The sequence below is a fragment of the Eurosta solidaginis genome, chromosome 5, assembly GCF_040869045.1.
Source record: "Eurosta solidaginis isolate ZX-2024a chromosome 5, ASM4086904v1, whole genome shotgun sequence".
In the NCBI taxonomy this organism is placed as follows: Eukaryota; Metazoa; Arthropoda; class Insecta; order Diptera; family Tephritidae; genus Eurosta; species Eurosta solidaginis.
Genome location: NC_090323.1, coordinates 126514690 through 126533980, shown reverse-complemented (window position 1 = coordinate 126533980; position 19291 = coordinate 126514690). Strand labels below are relative to the sequence as shown.

General features: G+C 37.4%; 3 protein-coding genes across 5 annotated transcripts in view; all 3 read left to right on the top strand.

The window, feature by feature from the left end:
* Positions 1-19291, top strand: part of akirin — a 281083-nt gene that overhangs the window by 112300 nt on the left and 149492 nt on the right. For both annotated transcript variants that reach the window (XM_067791516.1, XM_067791519.1), the window contains exons 2-3: positions 16419-16736; positions 16800-17159. In XM_067791516.1, coding sequence (XP_067647617.1) covers positions 16505-16736; positions 16800-17159 — 592 coding nt within the window. In that variant the 5' untranslated portion in view covers positions 16419-16504. The remainder of the gene's footprint in view (positions 1-16418; positions 16737-16799; positions 17160-19291) is intronic.
* Positions 1449-4639, top strand: LOC137233791 (uncharacterized). The gene is made up of 2 exons (XM_067757160.1): positions 1449-1841; positions 1969-4639. The coding sequence occupies exon 2, from the start codon at positions 2110-2112 to the stop codon at positions 4615-4617; it is 2508 nt and encodes an 835-aa protein (XP_067613261.1). The 5' UTR covers positions 1449-1841; positions 1969-2109; the 3' UTR covers positions 4618-4639.
* Positions 4665-8206, top strand: LOC137233790 (uncharacterized). 2 transcript variants are annotated; one of them, XR_010947564.1, is made up of 2 exons: positions 4665-7933; positions 8061-8206. XR_010947564.1 is itself a non-coding variant. In XM_067757159.1 (2 exons), exon 2 carries the CDS (start codon positions 5156-5158, stop codon positions 7661-7663), a length of 2508 nt encoding a protein of 835 aa, XP_067613260.1. In that variant the 5' UTR covers positions 4665-4887; positions 5015-5155; the 3' UTR covers positions 7664-8206. The 2 variants fall into 2 exon arrangements, 1 of the variants encoding a protein (XP_067613260.1); XM_067757159.1 differs by having other exon boundaries at positions 4665-4887; positions 5015-8206.

Sequence of the window (19291 nt, the reverse complement as noted above, 5' to 3'; positions counted from 1 at the left end):
CAACAAACAAAATACAAATCAAAAACAATCTGTTTGTAAAAACCCTATTCAATAGAGGTAAAATAGACTCCCTAACTAAACGGAAACTTACAACGTACAACGCAAACCCACCAAGGATATACTTCGCACCAAAACACCACAAAAACGAAATTCCAATGCCACTTAGACCGATCTCCGCCGACTATGATGGACCAACAACAGCACTGTCGAAATATGCAACAGCGATTCTAGCCAAAATACCAAAATCGCAGTTCCACATATGCAATTCATTTGAATTTAAAGCATTCATCGCCCAACAAACACACGAACCGGGCCAAATACAAGTATCATTTGATGTAAAAAGCCTATTTACAAATGCGTCAGTTGATTCTATTTTAAGAATCTTAAACGAGAGGTGGAGGGAAATTGAATCCATCACAAATCTTTCGCAAAGTGAATTTATCGAAATGATTACTCTTTGCACAAAAAACAGCTATTTCCAATTTAACGAACAGTTCTATGCACAGAATTTCGGTTGCCCAATGGGATCACCCATCAGCTGTATTCTAGTAGAAATTCTAATGGACAACGTTTTAGAACGAGCCATTCAGAGAGTAAAAGAAGAACTAGAATTCAACATTAGCATAATTAAGAAATACGTAGACGACCTATACCTACTACTACCTGAACACATCCTTCCATCGGTCTTAAAAATATTCAATGCCATAGAACCAGGAATCGAGTTCACATTTGAAAAAGAACAACAAATAATGCTACCATTCTTGGATATGGTTATTTTCAGAAACGCACAGAACGGAACCTTTAACACGGACTGGTACCGTAAACCAGTCTCATCAGGTCGTATTTTGAATTATAGGTCAATACATCCATTAACCCAAAAAATCAGCACCGCAAAAGGGTTAATAAACAGAGTTCTTAACTTAAGTGATGAAAAATACCACAACAAGAACAAATTAATTATAAAAGGCATCCTCAAAGCGAACGATTATCCGCCAAAATTGGTGTCAAGATTAATAAATCATTATAAAATATCCATCAACAACAAAAACACCGACCCAATATTAACGAGCACCAACGCTCAACAACAATTAGCAGAAATTAAAACTATGACAATTTCATATTTCCCTTATATTACAAACAAATTCAAAGAGTTCACTGCCAACGTCCGTTTTGCGTACAAAAATAAAAACAATGTTGGGAAAATGTACAACAAGATTAAAGACAAAATACCAACAAATAAAGAAAAGAACGTTGTATACAAAATAGATTGTATTGACTGCCAGCGAAGAAAAAGTTACATAGGCACTACATCTCAACATTTATACAAACGCCTAAATCAACATAGAAAAACTGTTGAGAAGAAAGAAACAGAAAAAAGTGCACTCGCCCTCCACGCTATTACCTTTGGACATAGATTTGATTTCGAAGGAACTAAAGTATTGGCTAGAGAGAAAAGTTGGGGAAAAAGAATCCTATTAGAAGAAATATTTATTAAAGCTGATAAAAACTGTGTTAATAAAAGAAGCGTAGAAGCTAAAAACATCAGCGACATCTATACGTGTATTTTCTAACAATGTCAACAATCATCAGCTGCTCTACATAGTCCATCAAGCACGAACCGGCTGACAAAATATCAACAAACGTCAAATACGCATATATATATAGTTTGTTGTTTGAATTTTACATTGTGTTCATTTTATTACTTATTTCTTTTAAATTTTATTCAAATTTATAAATAAGTCCTATAATTTAAAAATTTTATATATGACCATTTCTGCACAATGCAGAAAACAAAACATCTATACAAAACAACTGGACAAGGAAGAACGCAGTAATTTTGAGTAAGAATCTGTGATTTCAATAATTGTGTTATATATGTACTTTTGTGTGTATATGTAATTAATAATTATTAACCCTCTTTTGCAATGCAAGGCCTTATATACTAAGTTTTATATTTTTTGTCATTAGGCCCTGAAGAAGACCAAAATAAAAGGTCGAAACGTTGGCGATAAAATAAAAAAGGCGTTTTTCTGATTCATTGGACTGTAAACCCGAAACCAAAAAAACAAATTTACAATAAATAAAGAAAACAGTCGGTAGTACAAAAATATGAATAATACGCCGGGTACACAGCGAAATCCATTCTTTGACAAGATTGGCATACAATATGGCCAAGAAACCAAAACTTTATTTAAGGCTTTCGCAACAAACAACATAAAATTAGCAAAACTTAGGGCGCGGAAATTCTTTTTACTCAAATGTCGGAAAAACAATATCATTCCAAAACATATAATAAATAACGTAAGCTGCACCTTCCAAAGTTTGGAAGATGACACACCATACAACAAACAGATTGGCCAGTTAATTTCAGATTTTCGAAGGAAAATACTTAACTTGGAAATAAAAATCTCCTTTTGGAAGATAAATCGACTAGAACAACAAATCAATAATCTAAGATCAATTATCCAATCCAGAAGCTTACCTAACACGAATGATTTTTTCCGAACACAAGAAATTAGCTATCAAAATAGACACGAAGTAACCATAAATAACTTGAACACAAAGTACAACAAGCTAGAATCAACTCAAATACAAACACACATCACATCTGACACAACATGCTTTATACACAATGCAACAACTATAAATTTACCAAAAGACGTTATGCTCTTAATGGGCTTAGGCCCAAACTTTGGACTGCCAACAACTCCTAACAAGCTACCAACCAAACAGATAATAGCAGAAGTGGAGTGCATTATGCAAAATTGCGTAGATCCCCAAAACAGAAACGAAATCAGACAAACGGTGACACGCACAATATTACAAGCCAAATCAACAGCAAGAAAATCCAATTTAGAAAACTTCCTACTACAAAAAGAAAAAAGTTGCATACAGTTTTTTAAGAACAATCCTGAAATAATATGCACTAGATCGGATAAAGGAAATAAATCTGTGTTTATGTACAAAAAAGACCTATTAAAACTTGGAGAGGAGATGCTCAGCGACACTGACACATACAACGCCATAACTGACCCAACAAACAAAATACAAATCAAAAACAATCTGTTTGTAAAAACCCTATTCAATAGAGGTAAAATAGACTCCCTAACTAAACGGAAACTTACAACGTACAACGCAAACCCACCAAGGATATACTTCGCACCAAAACACCACAAAAACGAAATTCCAATGCCACTTAGACCGATCTCCGCCGACTATGATGGACCAACAACAGCACTGTCGAAATATGCAACAGCGATTCTAGCCAAAATACCAAAATCGCAGTTCCACATATGCAATTCATTTGAATTTAAAGCATTCATCGCCCAACAAACACACGAACCGGGCCAAATACAAGTATCATTTGATGTAAAAAGCCTATTTACAAATGCGTCAGTTGATTCTATTTTAAGAATCTTAAACGAGAGGTGGAGGGAAATTGAATCCATCACAAATCTTTCGCAAAGTGAATTTATCGAAATGATTACTCTTTGCACAAAAAACAGCTATTTCCAATTTAACGAACAGTTCTATGCACAGAATTTCGGTTGCCCAATGGGATCACCCATCAGCTGTATTCTAGTAGAAATTCTAATGGACAACGTTTTAGAACGAGCCATTCAGAGAGTAAAAGAAGAACTAGAATTCAACATTAGCATAATTAAGAAATACGTAGACGACCTATACCTACTACTACCTGAACACATCCTTCCATCGGTCTTAAAAATATTCAATGCCATAGAACCAGGAATCGAGTTCACATTTGAAAAAGAACAACAAAATATGCTACCATTCTTGGATATGGTTATTTTCAGAAACGCACAGAACGGAACCTTTAACACGGACTGGTACCGTAAACCAGTCTCATCAGGTCGTATTTTGAATTATAGGTCAATACATCCATTAACCCAAAAAATCAGCACCGCAAAAGGGTTAATAAACAGAGTTCTTAACTTAAGTGATGAAAAATACCACAACAAGAACAAATTAATTATAAAAGGCATCCTCAAAGCGAACGATTATCCGCCAAAATTGGTGTCAAGATTAATAAATCATTATAAAATATCCATCAACAACAAAAACACCGACCCAATATTAACGAGCACCAACGCTCAACAACAATTAGCAGAAATTAAAACTATGACAATTTCATATTTCCCTTATATTACAAAATGTATTACAAACAAATTCAAAGAGTTCACTGCCAACGTCCGTTTTGCGTACAAAAATAAAAACAATGTTGGGAAAATGTACAACAAGATTAAAGACAAAATACCAACAAATAAAGAAAAGAACGTTGTATACAAAATAGATTGTATTGACTGCCAGCGAAGAAAAAGTTACATAGGCACTACATCTCAACATTTATACAAACGCCTAAATCAACATAGAAAAACTGTTGAGAAGAAAGAAACAGAAAAAAGTGCACTCGCCCTCCACGCTATTACCTTTGGACATAGATTTGACTTCGAAGGAACTAAAGTATTGGCTAGAGAGAAAAGTTGGGGAAAAAGAATCCTATTAGAAGAAATATTTATTAAAGCTGATAAAAACTGTGTTAATAAAAGAAGCGTAGAAGCTAAAAACATCAGCGACATCTATACGTGTATTTTCTAACAATGTCAACAATCATCAGCTGCTCTACATAGTCCACCAAGCACGAACCGGCTGACAAAATATCAACAAACGTCAAATACGCATATATATATAGTTTGTTGTTTGAATTTTACATTGTGTTCATTTTATTACTTATTTCTTTTAAATTTTATTCAAATTTATAAATAAGTCCTATAATTTAAAAATTTTATATATGACCATTTCTGCACAATGCAGAAAACAAAACATCTATACAAAACAACTGGACAAGGAAGAACGCAGTAATTTTGAGTAAGAATCTGTGATTTCAATAATTGTGTTATATATGTACTTTTGTGTGTATATGTAATTAATAATTATTAACCCTCTTTTGCAATGCAAGGCCTTATATACTAAGTTTTATATTTTTTGTCATTAGGCCCTGAAGAAGACCAAAATAAAAGGTCGAAACGTTGGCGATAAAATAAAAAAGGCGTTTTTCTGATTCATTGGACTGTAAACCCGAAACCAAAAAAACAAATTTACAATAAATAAAGAAAACAGTCGGTAGTACAAAAATATGAATAATACGCCGGGTACACAGCGAAATCCATTCTTTGACAAGATTGGCATACAATATGGCCAAGAAACCAAAACTTTATTTAAGGCTTTCGCAACAAACAACATAAAATTAGCAAAACTTAGGGCGCGGAAATTCTTTTTACTCAAATGTCGGAAAAACAATATCATTCCAAAACATATAATAAATAACGTAAGCTGCACCTTCCAAAGTTTGGAAGATGACACACCATACAACAAACAGATTGGCCAGTTAATTTCAGATTTTCGAAGGAAAATACTTAACTTGGAAATAAAAATCTCCTTTTGGAAGATAAATCGACTAGAACAACAAATCAATAATCTAAGATCAATTATCCAATCCAGAAGCTTACCTAACACGAATGATTTTTTCCGAACACAAGAAATTAGCTATCAAAATAGACACGAAGTAACCATAAATAACTTGAACACAAAGTACAACAAGCTAGAATCAACTCAAATACAAACACACATCACATCTGACACAACATGCTTTATACACAATGCAACAACTATAAATTTACCAAAAGACGTTATGCTCTTAATGGGCTTAGGCCCAAACTTTGGACTGCCAACAACTCCTAACAAGCTACCAACCAAACAGATAATAGCAGAAGTGGAGTGCATTATGCAAAATTGCGTAGATCCCCAAAACAGAAACGAAATCAGACAAACGGTGACACGCACAATATTACAAGCCAAATCAACAGCAAGAAAATCCAATTTAGAAAACTTCCTACTACAAAAAGAAAAAAGTTGCATACAGTTTTTTAAGAACAATCCTGAAATAATATGCACTAGATCGGATAAAGGAAATAAATCTGTGTTTATGTACAAAAAAGACCTATTAAAACTTGGAGAGGAGATGCTCAGCGACACTGACACATACAACGCCATAACTGACCCAACAAACAAAATACAAATCAAAAACAATCTGTTTGTAAAAACCCTATTCAATAGAGGTAAAATAGACTCCCTAACTAAACGGAAACTTACAACGTACAACGCAAACCCACCAAGGATATACTTCGCACCAAAACACCACAAAAACGAAATTCCAATGCCACTTAGACCGATCTCCGCCGACTATGATGGACCAACAACAGCACTGTCGAGATATGCAACAGCGATTCTAGCCAAAATACCAAAATCGCAGTTCCACATATGCAATTCATTTGAATTTAAAGCATTCATCGCCCAACAAACACACGAACCGGGCCAAATACAAGTATCATTTGATGTAAAAAGCCTATTTACAAATGCGTCAGTTGATTCTATTTTAAGAATCTTAAACGAGAGGTGGAGGGAAATTGAATCCATCACAAATCTTTCGCAAAGTGAATTTATCGAAATGATTACTCTTTGCACAAAAAACAGCTATTTCCAATTTAACGAACAGTTCTATGCACAGAATTTCGGTTGCCCAATGGGATCACCCATCAGCTGTATTCTAGTAGAAATTCTAATGGACAACGTTTTAGAACGAGCCATTCAGAGAGTAAAAGAAGAACTAGAATTCAACATTAGCATAATTAAGAAATACGTAGACGACCTATACCTACTACTACCTGAACACATCCTTCCATCGGTCTTAAAAATATTCAATGCCATAGAACCAGGAATCGAGTTCACATTTGAAAAAGAACAACAAAATATGCTACCATTCTTGGATATGGTTATTTTCAGAAACGCACAGAACGGAACCTTTAACACGGACTGGTACCGTAAACCAGTCTCATCAGGTCGTATTTTGAATTATAGGTCAATACATCCATTAACCCAAAAAATCAGCACCGCAAAAGGGTTAATAAACAGAGTTCTTAACTTAAGTGATGAAAAATACCACAACAAGAACAAATTAATTATAAAAGGCATCCTCAAAGCGAACGATTATCCGCCAAAATTGGTGTCAAGATTAATAAATCATTATAAAATATCCATCAACAACAAAAACACCGACCCAATATTAACGAGCACCAACGCTCAACAACAATTAGCAGAAATTAAAACTATGACAATTTCATATTTCCCTTATATTACAAAATGTATTACAAACAAATTCAAAGAGTTCACTGCCAACGTCCGTTTTGCGTACAAAAATAAAAACAATGTTGGGAAAATGTACAACAAGATTAAAGACAAAATACCAACAAATAAAGAAAAGAACGTTGTATACAAAATAGATTGTATTGACTGTCAGCGAAGAAAAAGTTACATAGGCACTACATCTCAACATTTATACAAACGCCTAAATCAACATAGAAAAACTGTTGAGAAGAAAGAAACAGAAAAAAGTGCACTCGCCCTCCACGCTATTACTTTTGGACATAGATTTGACTTCGAAGGAACTAAAGTATTGGCTAGAGAGAAAAGTTGGGGAAAAAGAATCCTATTAGAAGAAATATTTATTAAAGCTGATAAAAACTGTGTTAATAAAAGAAGCGTAGAAGCTAAAAACATCAGCGACATCTATACGTGTATTTTCTAACAATGTCAACAATCATCAGCTGCTCTACATAGTCCATCAAGCACGAACCGGCTGACAAAATATCAACAAACGTCAAATACGCATATATATATAGTTTGTTGTTTGAATTTTACATTGTGTTCATTTTATTACTTATTTCTTTTAAATTTTATTCAAATTTATAAATAAGTCCTATAATTTAAAAATTTTATATATGACCATTTCTGCACAATGCAGAAAACAAAACATCTATACAAAACAACTGGACAAGGAAGAACGCAGTAATTTTGAGTAAGAATCTGTGATTTCAATAATTGTGTTATATATGTACTTTTGTGTGTATATGTAATTAATAATTATTAACCCTCTTTTGCAATGCAAGGCCTTATATACTAAGTTTTATATTTTTTGTCATTAGGCCCTGAAGAAGACCAAAATAAAAGGTCGAAACGTTGGCGATAAAATAAAAAAGGCGTTTTTCTGATTCATTGGACTGTAAACCCGAAACCAAAAAAACAAATTTACAATAAATAAAGAAAACAGTCGGTAGTACAAAAATATGAATAATACGCCGGGTACACAGCGAAATCCATTCTTTGACAAGATTGGCATACAATATGGCCAAGAAACCAAAACTTTATTTAAGGCTTTCGCAACAAACAACATAAAATTAGCAAAACTTAGGGCGCGGAAATTCTTTTTACTCAAATGTCGGAAAAACAATATCATTCCAAAACATATAATAAATAACGTAAGCTGCACCTTCCAAAGTTTGGAAGATGACACACCATACAACAAACAGATTGGCCAGTTAATTTCAGATTTTCGAAGGAAAATACTTAACTTGGAAATAAAAATCTCCTTTTGGAAGATAAATCGACTAGAACAACAAATCAATAATCTAAGATCAATTATCCAATCCAGAAGCTTACCTAACACGAATGATTTTTTCCGAACACAAGAAATTAGCTATCAAAATAGACACGAAGTAACCATAAATAACTTGAACACAAAGTACAACAAGCTAGAATCAACTCAAATACAAACACACATCACATCTGACACAACATGCTTTATACACAATGCAACAACTATAAATTTACCAAAAGACGTTATGCTCTTAATGGGCTTAGGCCCAAACTTTGGACTGCCAACAACTCCTAACAAGCTACCAACCAAACAGATAATAGCAGAAGTGGAGTGCATTATGCAAAATTGCGTAGATCCCCAAAACAGAAACGAAATCAGACAAACGGTGACACGCACAATATTACAAGCCAAATCAACAGCAAGAAAATCCAATTTAGAAAACTTCCTACTACAAAAAGAAAAAAGTTGCATACAGTTTTTTAAGAACAATCCTGAAATAATATGCACTAGATCGGATAAAGGAAATAAATCTGTGTTTATGTACAAAAAAGACCTATTAAAACTTGGAGAGGAGATGCTCAGCGACACTGACACATACAACGCCATAACTGACCCAACAAACAAAATACAAATCAAAAACAATCTGTTTGTAAAAACCCTATTCAATAGAGGTAAAATAGACTCCCTAACTAAACGGAAACTTACAACGTACAACGCAAACCCACCAAGGATATACTTCGCACCAAAACACCACAAAAACGAAATTCCAATGCCACTTAGACCGATCTCCGCCGACTATGATGGACCAACAACAGCACTGTCGAAATATGCAACAGCGATTCTAGCCAAAATACCAAAATCGCAGTTCCACATATGCAATTCATTTGAATTTAAAGCATTCATCGCCCAACAAACACACGAACCGGGCCAAATACAAGTATCATTTGATGTAAAAAGCCTATTTACAAATGCGTCAGTTGATTCTATTTTAAGAATCTTAAACGAGAGGTGGAGGGAAATTGAATCCATCACAAATCTTTCGCAAAGTGAATTTATCGAAATGATTACTCTTTGCACAAAAAACAGCTATTTCCAATTTAACGAACAGTTCTATGCACATAATTTCGGTTGCCCAATGGGATCACCCATCAGCTGTATTCTAGTAGAAATTCTAATGGACAACGTTTTAGAACGAGCCATTCAGAGAGTAAAAGAAGAACTAGAATTCAACATTAGCATAATTAAGAAATACGTAGACGACCTATACCTACTACTACCTGAACACATCCTTCCATCGGTCTTAAAAATATTCAATGCCATAGAACCAGGAATCGAGTTCACATTTGAAAAAGAACAACAAAATATGCTACCATTCTTGGATATGGTTATTTTCAGAAACGCACAGAACGGAACCTTTAACACGGACTGGTACCGTAAACCAGTCTCATCAGGTCGTATTTTGAATTATAGGTCAATACATCCATTAACCCAAAAAATCAGCACCGCAAAAGGGTTAATAAACAGAGTTCTTAACTTAAGTGATGAAAAATACCACAACAAGAACAAATTAATTATAAAAGGCATCCTCAAAGCGAACGATTATCCGCCAAAATTGGTGTCAAGATTAATAAATCATTATAAAATATCCATCAACAACAAAAACACCAACCCAATATTAACGAGCACCAACGCTCAACAACAATTAGCAGAAATTAAAACTATGACAATTTCATATTTCCCTTATATTACAAAATGTATTACAAACAAATTCAAAGAGTTCACTGCCAACGTCCGTTTTGCGTGCAAAAATAAAAACAATGTTGGGAAAATGTACAACAAGATTAAAGACAAAATACCAACAAATAAAGAAAAGAACGTTGTATACAAAATAGATTGTATTGACTGCCAGCGAAGAAAAAGTTACATAGGCACTACATCTCAACATTTATACAAACGCCTAAATCAACATAGAAAAACTGTTGAGAAGAAAGAAACAGAAAAAAGTGCACTCGCCCTCCACGCTATTACTTTTGGACATAGATTTGACTTCGAAGGAACTAAAGTATTGGCTAGAGAGAAAAGTTGGGGAAAAAGAATCCTATTAGAAGAAATATTTATTAAAGCTGATAAAAACTGTGTTAATAAAAGAAGCGTAGAAGCTAAAAACATCAGCGACATCTATACGTGTATTTTCTAACAATGTCAACAATCATCAGCTGCTCTACATAGTCCATCAAGCACGAACCGGCTGACAAAATATCAACAAACGTCAAATACGCATATATATATAGTTTGTGGTTTGAATTTTACATTGTGTTCATTTTATTACTTATTTCTTTTAAATTTTATTCAAATTTATAAATAAGTCCTATAATTTAAAAATTTTATATATGACCATTTCTGCACAATGCAGAAAACAAAACATCTATACAAAACAACTGGACAAGGAAGAACGCAGTAATTTTGAGTAAGAATCTGTGATTTCAATAATTGTGTTATATATGTACTTTTGTGTGTATATGTAATTAATAATTATTAACCCTCTTTTGCAATGCAAGGCCTTATATACTAAGTTTTATATTTTTTGTCATTAGGCCCTGAAGAAGACCAAAATAAAAGGTCGAAACGTTGGCGATAAAATAAAAAAGGCGTTTTTCTGATTCAGTGGATTAAATACAACCGGCAATAAGATCGAACTTCAAGCACGGCTATGAGAGGTAATGGAGTCGCAAGGAATTGATGTGGACGAATTTGTCTTTTATCCTGATGGGGACGAAACAACAACAAAAATTGAAGAGAAAAACGAAACATCGCAGACTTTTACATGATATTGGCTGCAATAACACCTCAAACATCGACAGTGGCATCTCAGTTGGAATCGCAGGAGACACGCATAACATCGAAGATTGAAGCACAGGAAACACAAATTTCTACACAGCTCGAAGGCCAAAAGACATATATGGCATCCCAACTGGAATCGCAAGAGACACGCATAACATCCAAGATGGAAACTCAGCTGGAATCGCAGGAGAGCCGTATAACAGCGAAGATTGAAGCACAGGAGGCACGTATTTCAGAAATGTCATCGCAAATGTCATCTCAACTGGAAGAGCAGAAGACATATATGGCATCCCAGCTGGAATCACATGAGACACGTATTTCAGAAATGTCGACACAGATTACATCAAAGATGGAAACACAACTGAAAGAGCAAAAGGCGCGTATATCATCAAAACTCGAAGCGCGTATGGACGAGAAAATAACGTAGTTTGAAGAAAAATTCGAGGCAGAGGTGGATGCGTTGAGAGGTCGTATACAGTAATTGCAACTTAATCAGCCGGCTGCTTCAGCGAGTAATACGAAGGTAAAAACTCCATCTTTTGAAGGTTCTGTTCCTTTCCAGGTCTTCAAGCTACAGTTTGAGAAGACCGCAGCAGTGAACAACTGGAACGCGGAAGATAAAGTTGCTGCACTGTTCGTGGCATTGAAGGGGCCAGCAGCGGAAATCCTACACACGATTCCCCAAGGAGAGCTGAGCAATTATGAAGCATTGATGGCTGCTGTAGAACGACGTTATGGAAGCGAGCATAGAAAACAGATATTCCAAATTGAGTTGCAAAACCGTTACCAAAAAGCGAATGAGACTTTGCAAGAGTTTGCTTCGGATGTTGAAAGGTTGGCTCATTTGGCAAATGCGGACGCACCCGTGGAGTACACCGAGAGGGTAAAAATCCAGAGTTTCATAAACGGCATACGGGACGTAGAAACGAAGCGAGCGACATATGCAAACCCAAAACCCACATTCGCAAAAACGGTGTCACAAGCTCTGATTCAGGAAACAGCGTCGCTTCTGTGTAAGCCAAATTTCAAAGCACGCCGTGTGGAAGTAGAAAGGCCAGAGGGAGTAGACGCAATATTGGAGGCGCTGAAAGGATCGCAAAAGCTGAGTGAAAAAGTTATCAAATGCTTCAAATGCGGAAAGTCCGGTCACATTGCACGTCATTGCGACCTTGGTCCTAACAGTTCCAACAATGGGGGTGACCGTAAACTCAAAGCTGGAGGAAATGAGCAAGAGCGTGTCGGATGTAAAGAACGAAAACTTGCCCCGGCTATTGAATGTCCTGTGATATCTGTTTTGCAAATTGGAAGGAAATCAAGCAGTCTTACCGTCAGAGGGAATGTGGATGGCAAGGAGCGTGTACTGACTGTAGATACGGGCGCATCTCATTCCTTGATCCGATCTGACTTGGTCAACAGGAGAGTAAAACCGTTACCTGGAGCGAGTTTGCGTACGGTCACTGGCGAGTGTAAGTCCGGGGAGAAGTGATCTGTGAAGTCTTAATTGGGAAGGTCATGGTTTTACACAAATTCGTTGTGGCGGAGATTGTTGACGAAGTTATATTGGGAGTGGATTTCTTGGTTGACCATGACATCAAGATCGATATGCAGAGAAGGGTGGTGCGTTATGAGAACCAAGATGTGCCACTTAACTTCAGTTTGGAAAAAGGGTTCAGCAGTAAGCGAGTGCTGGTGGAGAAGACTCGACAAAGGCCACGAAAGTTAAAAGGAAAGGTTGATGGATCGAATGTGCCAAATAAAGCGAAATTAAAAGTACTTGCGAGAAAAAGACCGACATCGACAAACCCTAATGGATGCACTAAAATGACTGAAAGAATTTTTCAGAAAGAGTGCAAGGATGGTTTCAAGCCAGCGCGCACTTCTGTTGGGAAACGTCGGAACGATACTGAGTATGTGAAGCCAATCCGTCAAGAACAAGCTCTACAAGGTAGTTCTTCATTGGCCAAGCAACAGAGTGCGAGAGAACGATCCAGAATAATGAGTAGTAAGATGGAACACAGGTACAACAAGGAAAATAATTCGGAAGGTTTCCGGGAGGGAGATTTGGTACTACTATACAACCCTCACCGGCGGAAAGGTGGTCCATCCAAATATCGGTGCAGTTGGGAAGGCCCGTACAGAGTTGTGAAGACGATCAGTGATGTCATCTACCGCATACAAGCAATTGGGAAATCACGAAATAGAAGAGTGGTACATTTGGCGATGCTAGCAGCGTTTAGATCGAGAGATTTGTCTGATCGGGACGATCAAGAGGGCAGTGTAACGAATGTTAGCAGCACTGAGCGATGCTATCGTCTCTAAGCCGATGCTAAGCAGTGACGTGAATGCACATCAATAATTCAATCATTATGTATCTACATAAACGAAACAATAACTACGTCTACATATATGTACCATGTACGTATACGAGCAGCGGAGAGTCAATGCACAAACACATGCATATATCTGAGATACTCCTATAAGTATGCAATGAGAAAAACTATAAAATTGTGCAATTGTAGTTACAGCTGAGAAGTTTGAGAGCTGCTGGACTAGTAGATTCTGGAAGCGCCTAGAAGATGCGAAGGTTGAGATCAAAGAGTATAAAAGGCGGCAATTGTAGAGGCGCTGGAATTCAGTTTGATTTGAGTTGTCAAGCAGTTTCGATTAAGACGATATCTAGCGAGCAATAGCAGTACTATTTTGAAAGTCAGTTTCATTTAAGCTATCAGTTTGGTTATTAAGCCAGCTAATTGCAAAGTATAAGTGTTATTGTGAAGTACTTTAATAAAGGCCATTTTTGCATTATTACAAATTGGAGTTATTTATTCAACAGTTTAGTGATTCGAACTTAGCAAAGGATTGCAAATAGGAGGATTTGCAAGAAAATACATTACAATATGTAGTTCGGTTTTTCATATGGAGAGAAATGTATAAAGGATTTCGGTTTGCCTAAATCAGTAGATCAGACGTAGGCTCCGTCTCTAACATGAGCGAAATAACGTACAATACCCATGAGCTGCACAAATTTTTATTAAAAAATTAGCCATAGCTAAATAGAGTATGCATAAAGTGTACATGCTCGATTAAAAAAATTTCCCACATCTGATGTTCTTCAGAAAGCATCATTTATAATATGGGACGCGTACACAATGTCTCATTAGTGCCACATCGATACTATTGATTTATCACTAAAATATTTAAGAACTTCTCAGGCGTCAATGGGTGACTTCAGGCAAACTCTATCAGTGCTTCCGAGGGGCACAAGAGCAGATATTGTCAACGTGTGCATAAAGAAATCAGATATGTGGTCGAATGTACAAGCGTTAGAACTGTCTGCCAATATGCAAGTGAATATTTGTGAAGCTTCCTCTTCTAATCAGTTTGCAGATTTCATACTGAAAATAGGCAAGGGCTGCAAGTCCATAACCTGCGTTGGTTATGTAACAATGCCAGAAATCGTAGGACCCTGCGTCAAAACAATTGATGAACTTATTGAAAACGTATATCCAGATATTGCTAACTTGCAAGACAAGCACTCGAAGTGGTTATATGAGCGGGCTATCGTCACTTCGACGAACTAAGCGGCAGACGAAATTAATAAAGCTGTTTGTGAAAGAATATTAACAGATTGTTCATTATCCAACGAAGTTTCTTAATTCTCTCAGCCCCTCCTGGCTACCACCATATGAACTACGTCTTAATATTGGTTTGCCAATAATGCTTCTGCGGAATTTCAAGTCTCCCAATTTATGTAATGGCACTCGGCTAACAATCACTCAGTTTATGCCTAATATCATACAAGCGATAATTTTAGCGGGCTCTGCAGAAGGCGAAACAGGAATGATCAAGCGGATACCAATGACGCCCACCGTTCTACCTTTTACTTCCACACTAGTCCAATTACAAAAATAAGACCCAAGCACAAACTTTAAAATATGTTGGCGTAGACATTCGCAGTGAGGTATTTTCTCACGGCCAACTATATGTTGCTCTGTCACGAACTGGGGCAAACCAATATTTTCTCATTCCAAATGCCATTTAAACAGAATGTTTTATTTCCGGAAGTTTTTAATTAACGAAGAAACTGTACCTAAATGTTTGTGCCAATTTTTTACGTTCCACAATCCAAATTTGTTATGTACCTAATATTATTTGAATTGCTATCTCTTTGCGTTTTGGATTCTTTCAAAGTTGCTAATAAACAAATTGTTTATAACGTTAACGAATTTAAAAGTGTTTTCATCCAAGAGTGGGCAGTACATTATTAAATTCTTAGCAGAAAATAAAGATAAAATATGTATGTGTGTTTTTGTTTTTGTAAATATACCTACCCGAACAGCAAAAATTCAATAAATTTAGCTTTTGCGGCGTAAAAACGTAAGCCAGGCACTTGCTAGTAAAAGTATAATAAGAAATCACTGTTAGTTATAGTTGTCAAGAAGTTGAAGAACAAGAAAATGGGAGAATTTCATATACAATTCTTCGGCCACACATACCCGAACATAAAGAGACCAAACTACAATATAAACTTTACCAGGGATGAATGTATTACGATCGAAAAAACGAGGGTTGGAACCACGCTATTAATCATTTCTCATCATTGAAATGATAATAACCTGATTCAATGTGCGACATGCTTCACTGTATTGACTCCCGAACACATGTTGCTGCGGTAAAACGGAAACAATAAACATTGTTAATAACGCCTTGAAACCCCAAGACTACCACACTACTTAACACTGCAGCTAAAACTAATAACCCTTTAAGTTAAAACCATATACAATTAGCTTACATACCAATATTTTTAATTGCAGGGAACCATATGGTCTCAGTAACCAGGTACCCTAGCCAGAAGTAGTTTATAAAATTTATTTGTAAACTATGATCATTATAATAATAATAACAAATCTAATTTTAATTAAAGTTGAAGCTGTTCACACATTATTCCTTTGCGGATGTATTTTTCGTCTCCATGATTAAATACTTTTTTCATAAATTGTTTTTTCTTTCGTCACTACATGTAACGCTGATTAAAACGTTTGGCCCTTATCTTTTTTAATTGCAGAGCTGAATTCAGTAAAATTAAATCAGCATAATAAAGTAATAATAAAACAACTGGGCACAACGTCCTCTTCAGACTAATAGTACAAAATGGCTTGTGCTACATTAAAGCGTACACTAGATTGGGAAGCGCTTAATCAACGCCCCACAAAACGCAGACGTTGTAATCCAATCGGACAGCCTACTGGGGCATCGCCACCTCGTACTTCTTCAGTTGCCAATTCTTTATACGACAATATGCAGAGCCCTAGTGGCAGCCGAAAATATAAGGAACCTCAACCCAATCCTTTTACAGAAGCGAATTTATCAAAAATATCTCCAGGTAATTGAATGTCTTTGTAATGAATATTAAAACTTACTTTATATACGTTTTCTTATATATCAGATAAAATGGCTCAGGATATACGTGATGAAATCAAACGACTACATCGCTGTAAACGACTACAGTTTTCCTCATCTGCCATTGATGGTATGCAACAGGACTCAGAATCGAGTGGTTCCGAAATGGGTGCTGATAGCCCCCGTCGTCCAGACACCCCACCAAGCTTGGTACGTAATCCGGAAAAGGCACTTTTTACATTCAAGCAAGTGCAATTAATATGCGAACGTATGCTTAAGGAGCGCGAAGATGAGATACGTGAAAAGTATAATGATGTTTTGACTACAAAACTCGCCGAACAGTACGATGCTTTCGTAAAATTCACTTACGATCAAATACAGAGGCGCTATGAAGCTACACCTAGCTGTAAGTACCAACCAGTATATACTCTAGATTCGGTTTGTCATCATACGAAAAAAAGTTTCAAAAGGCCACCCCCTAATTTCAAGCTTATGTTCATAGGCTTTCTAAGCCCAGGAGGTAGATAGATAGGTAATTAATTGAGGATCGCACTGCGACCATTGCTCTATTGTGCCCTCAGCTTCTTCACAGCATCTCATCCAAGCCGACATCTCTGATGAACCCTAGCAGTTCACCTGGCTTGAGGGATTTAATGTGAGATTGCTCTGGCCATGGTGAGCCCATAAACTTAGCCCTGCGTATTGAGATTGCGTCACACTCCAGGAGGATATGATTCACCGTCTCTGCTGATCGATCACAAAATCGGCATGTGTTGTTCGATAGTATGCCCAGCTTCTGCATGTGGCTGTTCAGTCTACAGTGTCCTGTAAGAATAGCTGTTGGAATTCTTAGGTTATCTTTCGAGAGGCCTATGGGGCATTGATAGTCGAGTTGTGCTGTTACCCGCTAAGTGTAACTTAGATTGTCTCAGGCCTGGCATATTGCGCCAGTTTTCTTCCCTCTTTTCCCTGTTGTTGTTTTTGTTGCGACAAGGTTTCTCCCCGAAGGCTTTGGGGAGTGTTATCGATGTGATGGTCCTTTGCCGGATACAGATCCGGTACGCTCCGGTAACACAGCATCATTAAAGTGCTAGCCCGACTATTTCGAACGATTTATATGGCCAAATTAAACCTTCTCTGTTCCCTCTCTTCTACTAATAAATGTCCCCTAATTTCCTGCGGGCCTACTGGCAGGAACGGCTCGGGACCAATGGGTCGTGTCGTTGCTGCCTCTCTGGCCAGACTATCCGCCTGCTCATTACCCTCAACTGACCTGTGGCCAGGAACCCAGGCGAACAGTAGTTCGTTGTGTGCTCCTAGTTGATTAAGCTTTTCAACACGCTCAAGGACATGGGCTGATTTTATTTCACACGCCGAGATCGTCTTGAGGGCGGCCTGCCTGTCGCTGAGTATGGCGATTGTTTCATTGGAGTATTCGCGCTGAAGTTCCAGGTCAGCGCACTGGCTTATGGCGAATACTTCCGCTTGAAAAATGCTCGGGTATGCTCTCAGGGGTATTGATATCTTGGCTCTGTGTCCAAAGACTCCAGATCCAATCCCCTGTGGTGTCTTCCAGCCATCGGTGTACCATACTATTTTATGTCGCTTCTGAATGCTCTGAATTCTGCTTCCCTTCCATGTACCCTTGTCTCCCAATTCTACTTTATACCTTTTCTCAAAAACTATCTGCCTGAGGATATCATCCCTCGGCAGTTGAGAGATTGGGATCTTCTCTCAATTCCTCCATGCTTCGGGACGATATGACTTTACCTTTGCCCGAGCTCTTCTTGGTGACATTCAGGAGGGTTCGCTTGACGCTTCCCAAGGCATCGGTTCAATGTACCGGAGCGACTCGGGATTTTCCCGACCAAGGACTGTCATTTCAGTGTAACCCCGTTTAATTTGTTGTGTCCTGCCAACAAATTGTCATCCTCCCAGCAGCTCCTTGCAGCGGGACTGCGCCATACTCTCCTGCTCCGGGAAAGTATCGAACCCAATCCGGGTCCGTCTCTTGACCCCGGTCCTGAGAAATGGTTTTGCTACGTTTGCCGGAAAAGAATCAACGCAGCTCCTGCCTTGGACGGTGCCACTTTCCTAGATGTTCTGGTTTCCGCAACGGAAACCCAGGCCGCAAACCCAAATACACCGGATATCACAATGCTTACCCAGGGACGTCCAGTACCAGGCCACAACAGCAATTTCGTCCTAGCCTTTCCCAACTCAGGCGTTGTCACCCGCCATTTACTCCTAGAGTGACGACGTCTCCCCCCCTGCACTTCAGAATTCTGCAGTAAAACTGTAATGGATTAACTGGGAAGATCATGGAGATAGTCGATTCCATGAAGCGGCACAACATCCGCATTGCTGCGATTCAAGAGACGAAACTCACAGCAAGGTATGCTCTGCAGACCTGTTCTGGGTATAATGTCCACAGAGAAGATCGCGAGAGCGGAAATGGAGGCGGTCGCGCGTTTATACACCACTCAGTGCAATATCATATATTTGATCCCGACATCGGCCGCAGATACAATGTCTTAG